This window comes from Gymnogyps californianus, chromosome 2, assembly GCF_018139145.2.
Source record: "Gymnogyps californianus isolate 813 chromosome 2, ASM1813914v2, whole genome shotgun sequence".
In the NCBI taxonomy this organism is placed as follows: domain Eukaryota; kingdom Metazoa; phylum Chordata; class Aves; order Accipitriformes; family Cathartidae; genus Gymnogyps; species Gymnogyps californianus.
In genome coordinates, this window is record NC_059472.1 from 154870669 (window position 1) to 154885406 (window position 14738).

A 14738-nucleotide genomic window follows, 5' to 3' on the forward strand; every position below is an offset into this window, starting at 1 on the left:
CACTTTTTTTTCCCCTATGATTATTTGCATGACAGAAAGCTTTTCTATGATTATTTTGGAGTACTCTGGTTGTTCGTGGACCTATAATATTAATTTCAATATTAAAATACTGTAGGCAAGTATTCCAACAACAGCATTAAAGCGTTTGTATGCAGATTTCTGTGTGTGGTACAAAAAGATGATCAAACCTTTGCATTGCATGTACATTACAACTGACGGCAAATTTTAAGAGTTTGTTGTAATAAACCAGAATAAAAATAGAAGCTTCATAAAATGCAGTTTGGCTAAAATGTTGTTAGAAAGTACTGAGGCTCTTTAGAATGAGTCACGTTTAGGTTTTCTGGACCACCATTACATTTAGATTTTTGACGTACTAAATCACTTGCCAGAATAGAATACAAATATTTTTTTTTTTTTTCCTGATTAGGAAACTCTTACTACCTCAGAAAATTAATTTACCCAGGCCTGCCTAACCTTTGATATTTGATTTACAGTTAGATATCATCTCAGAACAGTGGCCTAATGGTGGTCTCTATTCTTCCCTTCCAGCACATGTACCTGTCTTAGTTTGCACTCGTTCATGCACTTAGCTGTACCTGCGATTGCAGAGCACCGATGCAGTGCATGGTTTTGTTTTGGTTTTTTTCCCTAGGAATGGATCATTTCTTATATGGGATTTCAGATGAAATGAAGCAGTCGCACAGAGAACAACTTTTTGCTGTCAACAGTGATAACCTGGTTGATGTATCAAACAAGTAAGTCTGTGCTCAATTTAGGAAAATGTTTACTTGAAAAACAGAACAAAAACCTAATTTGAAGAAGAAAACAGTTTTTCTTCCCTTGGCCTTTTGTACTGCTTTTCACTATTTGCTTTTGTAACCTAGAGAGATGTTAATTATGTCCTGCTTATTGCATGTTAGCAGATGTAACTCCCTCCTACGTTCTGAATTTGTGGGAGATGATTGTTTTAGTTGTGAAGGGACCAGAAACTGTCTGGAGAGAGAGTACACTCAGCCAGCCAGGTCCTGGCTATATGAGCTGGTTCTTCTAGACTCGTAACATTTTGTGCTTCCTTAGACTTCTGAATTCCACTTTAGACTTCAGAATTCTACCACCGAGGAGTACAAGGTTAAGGAGATGATAGGCTAGTTAGGGCTCCGCCATAGGAGACTGTTGTGTTGGGATGACTGGGGAAAAACCACTAAATCCAAAAGATGCTGTAAATGCCAACAAGAGGTACGTATCAAACAGCACTTTTTCCTGAGATGGCAATGTTTTTAACTTGTGTAGCAGAGTTACAGATAACTGAAAGCAGCGGCTTCTCATTTGTCTTTTTTTCTTGCAGGTATCTTGCAGTTGGGAAGAGCACTCGTGGTCAAGCTGTACTTGGCCCTGAAAATGCAGATATCGCCAAAGATCCCTCATGGGTGAAACGATGAATTGCTGCTGAACATCCAAGCTAAAAGAAAACAAGCCAATCTGTGTGACTATATAATGAGGTTTTTAGTAACTTTTAACAGTGCTATGGTCCAACTTCAATATTCATTGCTGCTTTTAATGGTGTCCAACAAACCAGTTAAAAGCTGTCCTTCTTGAAATAACTATGTGAAGAATTTTCTAACCATACAGTATTTGAGAGCAAGCATTATATGCTCTGTATGGCAAAGACAGACCTTAATATTTTACTGAAGACTCACTCCTCCTATCATGTATGAATACTATATAAATTAAAATATTTTTGTATAGGTAAAACTCTAGTTTTAAATGGTGTTTGTTTGAAATCATGTCTGCTGTTGGATATATAAGGAACTATGTCTCTCATACTGACAGATTGCATTCTTTGGTGTGGTAATTCCAGCTTCCTTTGCATAAGCCACCTACAGATAGAGGAGCTTTGTGACAGTATGTTCCGCCTTGCATCAAGTCAAGTTTGTAGTGAATTGCAGTGTAGTGGCAAATCACTAATGATTCAGTGTACAGCGTACTTTAAATTCAACTTATCTTGCCAATTTGGGCAACATTCAGTCACATTTTGGTATGACAGTCTAGTATTTAACTTTTTGTCAAGGTCTAGTTAACAGATAAGCTGGCTGACATTTTTGGCTGTGTTTGTCAGCCTAATTTCAAATATCAGTTTTACTCTTTTTCATTTTTTTAATAGTCTTGAAGCTGAGCAAAAGGAAACATGAAGCAAGGACCAGATTACACCCTTCTGAATCTCAAGTTGTTAAAGCTAGCCCACCCCCCCCAATAGTTTTATCATCCCTGTACAGGAGAAAGGTTTAGCCTAATCCTGAAGAAGCAACGGAAAACAGCTTGCCCTGCTGTAAGTACTTCCTGCATGGTTAGGGAAGGAAAAGGGCAGGGTGCTTTTTCCCCTCACTGGAGTGTATAGAGAATCCTTCATGAAGCATTATTTCCCCGATTGTTTAAAAGCAGGCAAATACAATTTCTGAGGAGTCACTCATGATGTTTGCAACGGTATTTTATTTCACTTCAGATACATTAAACACATCCTGTAACTCAACACAAAGCTAGCCATCTACACTTATTTTTTGGGTGTAAGTACTCTGAAACAAAGTGCAGTAGATGAGTAACTTACAGAGTGCATAGAATGGTGTTGCACTTACTGTTAAAGGGTAGTATCAGTAAATGGTGCTTATCCATTAGATGCTAGGGTTTGTTTCAAACATAACACAAATACAGGACAAAATCTGTGTGACAGCTGAATGTCTTATTTCACATAAAGTGCTGGTACAATAATTTAAATGTTACAAAACAAAGCTGTAATGATTCTAAAGCATTGTTACTCACAATGTGCATCTATTACAATAACCTAAAAGTGATGTCTGTCTTTAGATGGCTCCGGTTTCTGCTTCCTTTGGGCTGTGCATAGCAACATGCTCCAGCTGGCCTGAATCTGAAACGTCGTAACTGGTCTTGTACTTGGCCAGGATTTTCATCAGTGGTCGCAGCTTCAGCCACCACTGCTCCTTGGGAATCCTGTGTCTGTGTAAGAGGCATGGTGGGAGAAAAAAGATAAGGCGATTTACTGAGTGGCTAAGACAAACACATCTGACAATACTAACAAGAATGGCCTTCCTCATAAATAGTATCAGATATTGACATTTATGGTAGGAGGTAAACACTGACCCAAAATGGGGAGAAATAAGGACAGAATACTGAAGGAATGAATAGATTTTACTGGAAGATGTTCTTTACAGGTAAGTATAATACCAAATCTGGCACAAAAATGCTGCCCCACTAAACTGTACCAGAAGTAAAGTAATTCTAGGCATTAGAGCAAAGACAATTATGAGAAAGTTATTTTGGAGTCCCAGAATTCATAACGAGAGACTTCCAAGTATAAGGAGAACGAAGAGAAAGCACGAAGGGAGTTGTTAGAAAAGACAAGTGAAAAATCAAAGTGAATCACTGGCTGAGTGTAGGCCAAAGAAAAGTGGAGTAAAACGGTTGGCAAACGCTGCACGTCAGCACTGTGGAGAAGTTGTTCATTTGATGTGGTGAAAGGAAGCCTGTGTTGAGATGTTAAAAATGTAAGCAGTATATACGTACACAAAGTCTGTTTCAGTCTTAAGCTCAGCCACAGGTTGGAAAACAAGGTTGCGTCTACGCATTCCCAGCAAACAAACGGAGTCATCGGTATTGGCAAATACTTTTCCTAAAAAGAATGAAATAATTCAGTATCTTTCTTACTCCCACGTGTAAGGGCAAATACCCTCTTTCTGTAATTAAACTGAATAGGAAGCTTGCAGTAGCTTAATTCCAGTTACTGAATATTTAATGATAAAACATCAATTAGTACTTTAATAGGGTTAGGAGATCTTCACTTTTTTAGTTTAGATTTGGTGATTAGCAATGAAAATACAGTGTAATTAATCAACAATAAGACTGAATTTTAACATCTGGTTTTAAATTAGATTTTAGTAAATAGTACTTTACAAAAATTCCCAAAGAAGACATATTACCTTCTTCTGTCTCCCATGTAGCCACCATGAAACAAAAAGGAAGAACAGATGTAACTATATAACCATCAATTCCTTCATGCATGAAAAACTGCAATCACACTAGCATTTTTTTAAAGAAAGATAAGAAAACAGCTATCTATCTGAATTATTGACCTCACTTGAGGGGAAATCTTACAGCAGGAAGCACAGCAAGGCACTACTGCATAATAAAAACAATCAAAAGGGAAAGAAGTATGTTGACTAACAAACTAATATACATTTATATGTTTGCGTAGTAGAGTAGTCTTATATACTGATAGCAAATCAAAGACAGTAACAAGAGAGAGCACCAAATATTTCTGCACCTTTTCGGTAGGTTTCTTTCAGTTTTTTGGAGATCCACTGCATAGCTTTCGCAGAAATTTTTGTCCCGAAGTTTCTATCAAACGGTGAAGGTGCACCGCCCTGTGTGAAAATTTAAGTGTGCGTTAGTCTAGTTATTGAACCAGTATTTCTATATTGTTATTTTATCAGTCATCTCTGTTAATGGCCTGCTCTACCTCTTATTTCCGTTTCCCCCCCTTAGAAAAACAAACCAACCAAAAACCCCACCACGCAAATGAAGCTAAAACATTTAAAATGTGTTAAGCACCCGTAGAATTCTCATTGAATCAATAATACTTTTCACTTTGATAAATGGAGGGCACTGGTTTCCCTTTCTTCCGCTTCCCCTTAGTGCTGATCATTAAGCACCGCCCAGCTATCACGCTGCCACAGGGCGACCTGCTGTCAGCATAATATAAACCAGGAAACTGTTGAAGGAGGGCTGTCAGAAGGAGCCCAAGTGCTGGCTCTGTAATCGAGGAAGTCTGGGAAGCATAGCTGTCTATTGCAGCTAGAACGAGGATAATGCTGCGTAATACTAGGATGAAAAAACTGCGATAGGACTTCCTAGACTAGTAATCGCTTTTTCTTTTTTTTTTGGCTGCTTTCATTCCAAGTATTACAGCAGCCTTTATTTAGTTCTGGGAACAGAAGTGTTGTTTTGTTTGGTTTTTTTTGGTTGTTTTTTTTTTTTTTAAACTCTCTGTCTGTATTATATAAAGTCTGACTTTTCTGTCCATTTCCAATGCAGCAGATGGGACTGAAATCATGTGAAGTAGTTCCAAATAGTTCCAAACAGATTGTTTGACTAATGCTGGTCTTGACCTTCAAAATAAACTTTGCTAAATTTTACGCAGAAAGTCCCAACCTCAGCGTTGAATAATCTAAAAATATATGAGTAAGGGGAAGATACATACAACTTGAAATTATTTAAAAGGAGAGACAGTCGTTTCACTACTAGTGCTTGAAAAATTTGGCTCTACATGTATTTTTTACTTTACCTCAGTCTTGGTGATTCGTGTAGCCAAATTAGAAACTTACTGTTTGCCCACTAACAAGCAGTATAGTGAGATAAAGAGATGCAAGGTACAAAGACCACAAGTAGCAGCTCACTACTGTCTCTTCTACAAGAAGAATCTATCTGCATGTATTTTCTTAATGAAATCTCATCTCCTCTAGGGTTCAGAAGCCAGATACATTACAGATGGGCAGATAAGTGTGTTCTAATGATGCATTACAATAATAGTAAGATAGCTGTATTATCTATTAAAAAAAGTATAATTGTTTATTAATGTAGACAGGTGAGGAATAAAAATGAAAATCACTAAGAATCTAATGTGTTTTTTCCCTAGATTTTTAAGAAGGAATTGCAATAAAATATAATGCTAACAAAAACTTGTGAGTTACCTACAAACAAAAATCCACACACTTTTTTTCTTTAATCCTGAGTCAGACTTGCTTGAAATGCTTGAGTAGCGTATGCTCTTTGTTCGTACAAAGTTAAGCTTGTCTAATTTTAAGGTCATTTTTACCTGCTGCATGTGGCCCAATACATTTTTTCGACAGTCAAACACTCCTTTTCCTTCTTCAGAATACAGCTGATAAATGAAGTCAGTTGTGTAGTTCTCATTGCAGTTCTCATTTCTGTAACAATTAAGGCCAGATACAGTTAGAAAATTTACTATTTAGTGGATGTCTTTACAGCTACTGAATGACAAATGTTTTCCCATTTTCTTGATACCAGTAATCATGGCTTGGATATTTTCATCTAATCACACATGTTCACTTCCATGTAACATGCTCATGATTTTGAAGCCTGCATTACTTTTACTACACTGACATCACTGGCAGGTCACTTGGAATCCATAGTTGAATAAGGTAGTGAAAAATATCATTTTAGGTCTGGCAAGTTCATTACGCAGAGGAAAAACTGCATTAAAACAAAAAGTCATCGACATCCAATGTCGTAATTTTGCCCTTTATAAAAGCATGGATAATGAATAGTACCTTAGGCTGTTCCTTACCAATATTGTAAATGTAGGATATTTTTTCACCCCAGTCATATAACTAGTAGAACCTGAACAAATATAATAGTATTCTCCTACAACTTACTGTGGTATTCATTTTTCAGCCCTTCGCTATTTGGCAGACTAAAAATAAATCCTCAAGAAAGAGAGAAGCTACAGCCCGATTCAGGCTGCCTAAGAAGGTATAAAACATGCTAATCAACATATTTTAAATGTTTTGATTTTTGAAAGATATTTTATTCTGTGTTATCTCCTAAAATCTAAGTAGCATTTTTATAGTAAAGGCCACACTATATGTGTACACATGTATGCTAGTTTTCACACTATATTTGGTAAGAAAGAATCTACAATAAAAGACAAAGCTGATGAGAAAATAGGCTGAAAATAGGATAAAATATTAGATTACAGAGCAAATATATTTACATAGAAAGAAGGAAGTTTTGGACTTGAGCTTCCAGACAGCTCCAGAATTTCCTTCTGGAAATTTAAAGGAACAGCTTTACTAAAAATCTCATGCTAAAGGAATAATCAAGGAATATAGACTTGGAGTGTCTGTGCAAGTGGCCAAACAGCCTACCTGGCTGGAAGTGCTCAGCATGACTGATGCCATCTATGAAAACTACTTTTGCTTACCTCAGCACTAGACCACGCTGGATACTGGTTTTCATTTTTTCAGTCAAGTGTTCCACATTAGCCTAGAAACAACAAAAGTATTTTTAACGAGCCATATAGAACTCTAAAACAACTTTAATGAGTCTACATATTCTGAGAACTTCTGTGAAGTATTCCACATAAAGTATTATGTGCAAATTCAAATAATCAACAGGTTTTTGGAGATCCAGGATAATACACTGTGTATGGCTATTCGTCTTGGGTTAAAACTAACTTCCTCTACGTCACAAATAACTGATTTTAATAGCAACACAAAGCTATTTTTTGTATGCCATACTGGTACAGCACCCAGTTGGATAACCCCGATATACATAAAAATACAGAAATTGCCACAAAAGATCATAGCTTGCCCTTACTCCCACTCCTTGCAACAGTCCTGTTATGGATACAGTGAGGTACTGCTGTGCTGGTACTCCCATGTATGACGTGAAGAGTACATGCCACTGAGAAATGAGTGGGGAGGAATTACGATTCATTTCACATTTCTTTCCTTTCAGGAAATTTGTATCTTTTTAGCTTTGTATTCATCCATGACCGCAGCTAGCACCAACTACTTCAGAAGTGTAAAATCCTCATAGTAGACAAGTTCCATATCAGCTTACACCCTAATCTGTAATCCTTAAAGCCTGAGATCTTTATTTTAGTAACACCTCCAAACATGCTCTGAATAGTTGTGATATCAAAGTCAGTATCTAATACACCCTACATACTGTTCAGTTCCTGACCTGAATAGCCTTCTAACACAATGAGCTGAGGAAATAGGATAATGGAAAAAGTATTCCTTCCCTCCCCGCCCCCCCCCTTTTTGGTTTTCATTTAAAACTGCCCAGGTCTGTTCATTTACACGTAATTTGAATTTCAATCAGAAGAATAAAAATGAAAAAATCTAGTAGTGTTTAATGGCTAATACAATAATTTTGTCACTTAACTGAACCTGATGCCAAGAATAACTGGGTATATGTTCCTTTATATAATATGGCATAAGAACTGGCATTATATCAAAGTGCTACTGACAAGCGCAGCTTTTAGATACAATCTAAACATATTTTTTTCGTTACATGAGCCATCTACTTCAAATATACACATTATGCTATATATGTACAACAATTTTAGGATCTACTTAAAAATGAGGAAAACATTTCTAATGCTGTATACCTGGAGCTCTCGAATATCAAACTGTTCTTCAAAGATATAAGCAGCATCAGCTCCTGCTGCAAGGGCCCCCATATTAGCCAGGTAACCACAATAACCACCCATGGTCTCAATGATGAATACACGACGCTTGGTACCACTGGCTGACTGTTTGATGCGATCACACGTCTAATCAAAGACAAGATATTGTAAGTTTAAATAAAAAAGTCTGAATTTTTATGTTTTTATATGTCATGCAACTTTACGTCACTTACTGGTAAAAGAATTAAAGAATTTATAAAAAATACATCTTTAAAAATTCCAAAATAGCATAACCCATTTAAATATAATGATTACCAAAAAAAGTAATTCTTATAAAGCATACATTGAACACTACAGCCAAAATAAAATGTTTTGCTACTATCAACTCTTATTTATTCACTTCCTGCAAATACTAAAACAAGAATTAATTTTGGTTTGTGCATGGAATTAAAAGTTGTGATAGTTTTCTAACGGAGATACAAATAGATATAATGGAGCTTTTTAATAAATTCCGGTATGAGTAAGTTTCTCTTCTTTGCTTTAACTCTATTCATTAAGGAAGAGTTTATCTCTTCTTAGTATCGATTTTAAAATTCACTGCATTCCCAACCATACTTAACAGTTACAATTTCTTAAACTTAAGTCCTGAGCATGTATTGCCCTGTTGTTTACTTTCCAGTAATGATATCCACATAAATATCATTCTTTCAAGCACTACTGGAACATTTTTTTTTAACGTTTTTGGATTTTTATTAATAGATACATACTTAAAATAAAAAGACTCCAATCTCCACTTGCATCTTACTCTGACCAGCATAAGGAATGTTCTCTACAAACAGATCTTTTGTTTACATGCCACCTATTAACACCAATATTTATTAGAGCTGCCTAAGAGACTTAGAAAATAACAGAGAAAATCTCCAGTGTGGTAGGACCTAGGAAACTTAGGAAAACTTAGAATCCTAGGAACTAGGTTACTACGCATCTCCAGGTTTTAATAATACTCAGAAAGCTATTTGACAAACTCACTTCCTGGAATTAATTTTTCTACCATTCAAAGTTATTTTAAAGTCATCAGATAATGTATCTTCCTTTCAGAAAGCAAATAAGAGAAATAAAAAGATAGTATTTCCTTCTTCGTCTTAAAAGTAAATAAGGTTATACCACACTTGGTGACAAGAATAATTCTGTGAAACTGACATGCTGTCCCTACACCAGTTCTGTTAAGTAAAAACGAGAAATAAAAGTACCTGTGAAGTTCATCATCCTGAAACATGAATTATGATAACATTAAAAAATCCCCATGCCTTACTGATTATCTGAATGAGTAACTGCAGATGCTGTAATATTTTAAGTATTTCTGTTTCACAGATATTTACAGCCAGAACCTTCATTCAGCTAACCGAAAATAATACTTCAAGCTGAAATTAAGATTGTGAGCAGTACGGTCTTTAAAAATATACCTAACAGACCACAGAACAAATAATGAATTGATACATAAGAAAACTTAAAATAATAAAAACCTAGAACTTCTAACATAATAAGGTTTAATGCATTGAAGGACTAAAACCAGTGTATGCCTGTGTTTAGGTCCAGCTACCAAAAGATACATGTAATTTCATTTATACATATTTTATTTATATATTGGCATATGTGCATGTTATGTGTATACATACACACACATATGCACAGACAAGCACAGAATTCACATGAATTATTCAGAATATGGATGGACATTCTGTTATCCTAAGCAGAAAGTACCTCCATAACACACTACGTCAAACGCCTATGTTGAACTTCAATCAGTTTTTCAAAATGACAATTTCTTTTACCTGCCTTGGATTTTACAATGTCCTCAAGCACTTTACTTTCCCCTTCCAGATGTGGTTTCAGAAGAATTTTTGCAGAATACTGGCTTCTGGCATATGGAAAACTAACAAATTTATAAAAATCCCCATGACTTTTAATAGTGGCAGGTGCAGCACTGAAGCAATTTTAACTCATTTTAAAAAAGCTGCCTGGAACTGGATGGATACTATGTGTTTAGCTTATGTTATAAAAAAAATGTGGCTTTAGACACTGAAGAAATAAATACACATGCAAGGATTTCCTTCATTTTGAGAGACCTAAAACATTTGTAAACTCCACGCTTTCTAAAAAAGTTTTCCAGCTGCTCGTAGTAGAATGAAATTTTCTGCCTTTTGAGAAGCTCTAAGCAAGGTTGTAAATCATTAGTTGCTTTTGGGATTACCTCCTTTAGATTTATTTAGAAGGATTTCTATCCTTGACTATACAAGAGACATAGTAGAAACTTTCTACTATTCTTGTTCTCTCAGAATGACTGTGACAGAAATACCCAAATACAAAAATGGCACAGCTGGATTTTAAAGAACCATTAATTCACATTCTACTCCATAGGCTGGAAAGGCCAAAGCTCAGACGCCTGTTGCAGGTTTCAGAAGTTTTAAACAGGAAGGCATGGTGACTCTTTCTGGAGTACTCTTTGGAATTCCATTGCTAGTTGAGCTTTCATATGAACTGAGCCAGCTTCACAAAAAATCTGATACTCAAAACTTCATCAAATCAGTGTTCTATTCTTAGCATAAACATTCTAACCATAATGAAATTCAGTAGATTCAACCATTTTTATTTTTTTACTGAGAGCATTACTGAAAGCTGTACAAATTGCAATTAATAATAAAAACAGTGAAATAAGAGGAAGCAGCAATATATGCAATCTTTTTTTTCCCCATTGTGTTTTCATGTTTTCACTTTTACAGGTGCATCACTATTAGAAGTGATATCAGTCATATTTAGCAGACTTAGCCTAATACTTCTAGGAGTAGATAAGGGGGAAGCAGCTCACGGAGTGGTAAAAGTACCTGTGTCCTGCTATAAATGTATTGCTACAATTTACCCACATTACATCTTAGGTCATCTTTACCCCAGGGATGCTGTATTGCATCTCCCAAAGACCAGGCCATAATGCATTCTGACACAGCTCTTTCAATAATCTACTAGAGCTTTTTCACTCTATAAATAAATAACACTGTATCAGAGCAGGAAAACAAACCTGCATTTCTCAAACCCCTGGATCTCTATTCTGACTTTCTTGGCCAATTACTTCATAATTAGTTATATGGATTGATAATGAGGGGTTTGATAAAACCCCGAGCTGTTCAGAGGTTTACTCATTTGTTTGCATTAGACCTCAACTCAGTTCCCTTTGCTGTGGCTCCAGCAGACTCAATAGGATAGTAAAGAACTTAAAGAGTTCATACAGCAGGTGTACCCAAGGGAAAAGCTATGGCACACTAAAACTAGGAAATGGATTGTTCTGACTGAAATGGAAAACTCATTCATAGCAAGTTCTGGCCTCACACTGTTTAGTTAGCATCAGTGACAGACTTAACTGCTTATACTATGCATGAATTTATATGCACTTAATGTATGTTAAGCCTAATGCAGTCTATGGGATTATTCATGTGTTTAATGTTAGCCATGTACTTAAAATGCTCTACTGCACTGAGCTCAGTCATTAGCCCATGCAATAAATGTGGCATTTATTTATAAAACATCTGCTTTCTTCTTTCACCTAAGTAATGCTGAGGAGCTACATAAGAAAAAACAAAATCAAAGCAAGCAAAATATTTTATTCTCAGTAAAAACAAATGCCCTAAGCACTAATGCAGGAGTCTTGGATAACAAAAACAGAGTCCCCAAAAGTTAAACATACAACATAATTAATTTTTATAAGGTTAATCTTTAATCAGTCTTGGAAAACTTCTTAACTATAAACCATAAAAAAAATACAGTAACTGAATTATTTTAGAAAACCAGATATTTCAAGGTGTTTAGGTATCCTCATCTTACGCATTTTATCATCTTAACTGTTAAAAGATATGCAGTCTTACCTCCACAATAGCATTCAAGGCAGTGTCAGCACCAATGCTAAAGTCTGTGCCTGGCACATTGTTGCTAATAGTAGCAGGCAACACACAGACAGGTACGCAAAACTCCTCAAAGCGGGAACGTGCCTCGTGTAGCTGCAGACAACTTTCATAGGCCTGAAGCAGCGGTACAAGTATGAGTGATACATTCCTTGTCTTTGGATTGCTCTGCTAATGACTCCTTGCATGTGGTGGTAAATTTGGCTGTCCATTGGCCCAAATAAATACAATTGGTGAGATTATTTGGGGGGAATATCCTGTACATACCACAACAGTGCACTGGGGTTGCATTGGCACAATGCTCTTTGAAGAAATGCAGAAGATTAGTGCAAGTTAATACAGACTGAACATGAAGTGTGCATAGCATAGAGGTCTGAAGCAGTTGGGCAGAAAAAGACAGCATAAAGGTAGACTGGAAATCATTCCACAAGAAACCACTTAAAGAACAAAGATTGATACGTGTTAAGGAGTTTAGAAAGTTAACTAGTGAAACACCTACAACTTGAAGGAAATGCTTAAAGAAAGCTGCTTTTTTAAAAACTATGTTATCCTATAAAGTCAAGACACACATCTATTTCCACCAAGAAAAAGGAAAAGAGTTTTGCCTATGCCTTCCAAGATTCTATCAACATCACACATCTGCCTCTATGCACATAGACTGGACATAGGCCCAGAAAAATCCAGGAACATGGGCGCATAGATGAGTTAAAGTTTGCAAGTATAGTTCAAGGATTCTTTGAAAAGCAGCTGTAGGTCCTTGGGAAGATTCCAAACACTACAAAATAAATCATCATGTGAAAAGGATTAGGTGTTCCTAATAGATGTCAAAATAATACTTAAAGGTTAAGATTTTGCAGCTGTCTTAAGTCAGTAAACATATTTTTTTAGTTACATTATTCCAATTTTCTAATCTAAACTAATCAGCACCTCTCAATGTGTGGCAATTTTTCAAACTGTCTATGTAATGACTCTCCACAAGAAAGCCTGATTACATAGTACGTTACATTCTTCTTAATTTCTTTCTCCCAGAAAGGACTGATGTTCACAGAAGTCTCATCTTTTCAATTTCTCAAATCAGTTCAGAGAAGCAAACTATTGCAGATCAAAATTAGATAGCTATCAAGCTATCTCCACAAATATCTATACAATGACTGATTTAAGCAATAACTTAGGAGAAAATGATGGGGAAAGTTTCACCTGTGAGAGTTCTGCTCTCTAGGTTTTTGTCCTAGATAGAGCCGATCCTGTTCAGTGAGAGGACAGGACATATGGCGGTAGGTGTGTAAGTACAAACTGACTTTATAAAGTCTGTCTCTACTCATGTATTTTATAAGTGCAACTTTCAATTAAGCTCAGTGCTAGGATGCATTTCCAGTTTAAGTCTGAAACACAGCCTGAAAGACTGCACTTTCAGACCTGTAGCTCTGAGAAGCAGTATAGCCAGAAGAGCAACAAATGGATTTTTTTTTTTTTTTGAGTGGATGAGAATTCACTGAGAAAATTTCAGTAATTGCCTAGCCCAACTCAGCTCAGTCAGGCTGCTTTGAATTTTTATTTCTACTAAAAAAATGAAGACGTACACTGAGTCACAGTGATTTAGTAAAACCACATGGCTTCATGGAGATCTGCAAAACATGAGTTTCTCTAAAAAGTTTTATATTGAGACTTTTGGGAAACCAAGTTGAAGGGAGATTTAGAGCAATAACTAACACAACCGGTTAGTCTGCATTTATGGTATGTTAAGATGCAGTGAAGATATGTTTTACTTGCATTAAATATTGCCATTGTATTTGATGCAAGTGATTTCAGCAAACATATCCAAAGACTGTACCTTCACCAAGCATGAGCATTAGATGATTATATGCAACATCTTTGCATCACTGCAGCAAAATATGAAAATGCTTTCAATAAAGGGTCACTTAATTATAAAGGGTAAACAAGTGATCAGTAGTTTTAATAATTGCTTTACAACTATTTTTTTTAAATAAGTACTACAGTAAGATCATAGAGGGATACTGTACTATGTCAATAAAATGGTTTAATCATTTCACACCCTTTTATTGTATCTGTGTTATTAAAGAGTATTGCCATAATCAAGGATGCTTTATAAAAATACACACAGTCAAGCAAAGACTGTGGTTTGTTAACTTTATGTTGGTCTAAATGCAAATGGCCATTGAAAGGGCTGGATTTACTGCCCTAGCTCCACATCCAGCTGTTGCTAGGACTGAAGTGGATGAAAATTTAATTGGTTAGCTAGCTTGGCCAGGCTAATTTTCAGCGTCCTAGTTCAGATTCATGTGGAGCCATATATACTAGTACCAGCACTGGGAGGGCACAGGAGTCCGTGTTTTTCAAGGTAAATGCATGGAGACTGCATTAAGGCAATCTAACTGTAGCTTTCTTCACTCCTCAGTGGCTGTTTGCTATTCTTTTTCTCACAAAACCAATCGATCAACCTGTACCCCCTTCCCTTTGATGAAAGGAAATGGCCGATTGTCAAAGAAACACATTAGCAAGTTTTAGCCTCTTCCTTTTTCAGATTCTATTTTTCCCCATCTCTA

General features: G+C 36.1%; 2 protein-coding genes across 7 annotated transcripts in view; one reads left to right on the forward strand and one right to left on the reverse strand.

The window, feature by feature from the left end:
* Positions 1-2062, forward strand: part of PITRM1 (pitrilysin metallopeptidase 1) — a 30486-nt gene extending 28424 nt beyond the window's left edge. The window contains exons 26-27 of the mRNA XM_050891325.1: positions 653-755; positions 1346-2062. Coding sequence (XP_050747282.1) covers positions 653-755; positions 1346-1439 — 197 coding nt within the window. The 3' untranslated portion in view covers positions 1440-2062. The remainder of the gene's footprint in view (positions 1-652; positions 756-1345) is intronic.
* A 405-nt stretch (positions 2063-2467) lies between these two features.
* Positions 2468-14738, reverse strand: part of PFKP (phosphofructokinase, platelet) — a 47873-nt gene continuing 35602 nt past the window's right edge. For 3 of the 6 annotated variants that reach the window (XM_050892816.1, XM_050892814.1, XM_050892817.1), the window contains 7 exons: positions 12139-12291; positions 8207-8371; positions 7013-7074; positions 5885-5996; positions 4334-4433; positions 3577-3682; positions 2468-3009 (listed from right to left, as the gene is read on the reverse strand). In XM_050892816.1, coding sequence (XP_050748773.1) covers positions 2856-3009; positions 3577-3682; positions 4334-4433; positions 5885-5996; positions 7013-7074; positions 8207-8371; positions 12139-12291 — 852 coding nt within the window. In that variant the 3' untranslated portion in view covers positions 2468-2855. The remainder of the gene's footprint in view (positions 3010-3576; positions 3683-4333; positions 4434-5884; positions 5997-7012; positions 7075-8206; positions 8372-12138; positions 12292-14738) is intronic. The other 3 variants (XM_050892819.1, XM_050892815.1, XM_050892818.1) reach the window with 1 other exon arrangement.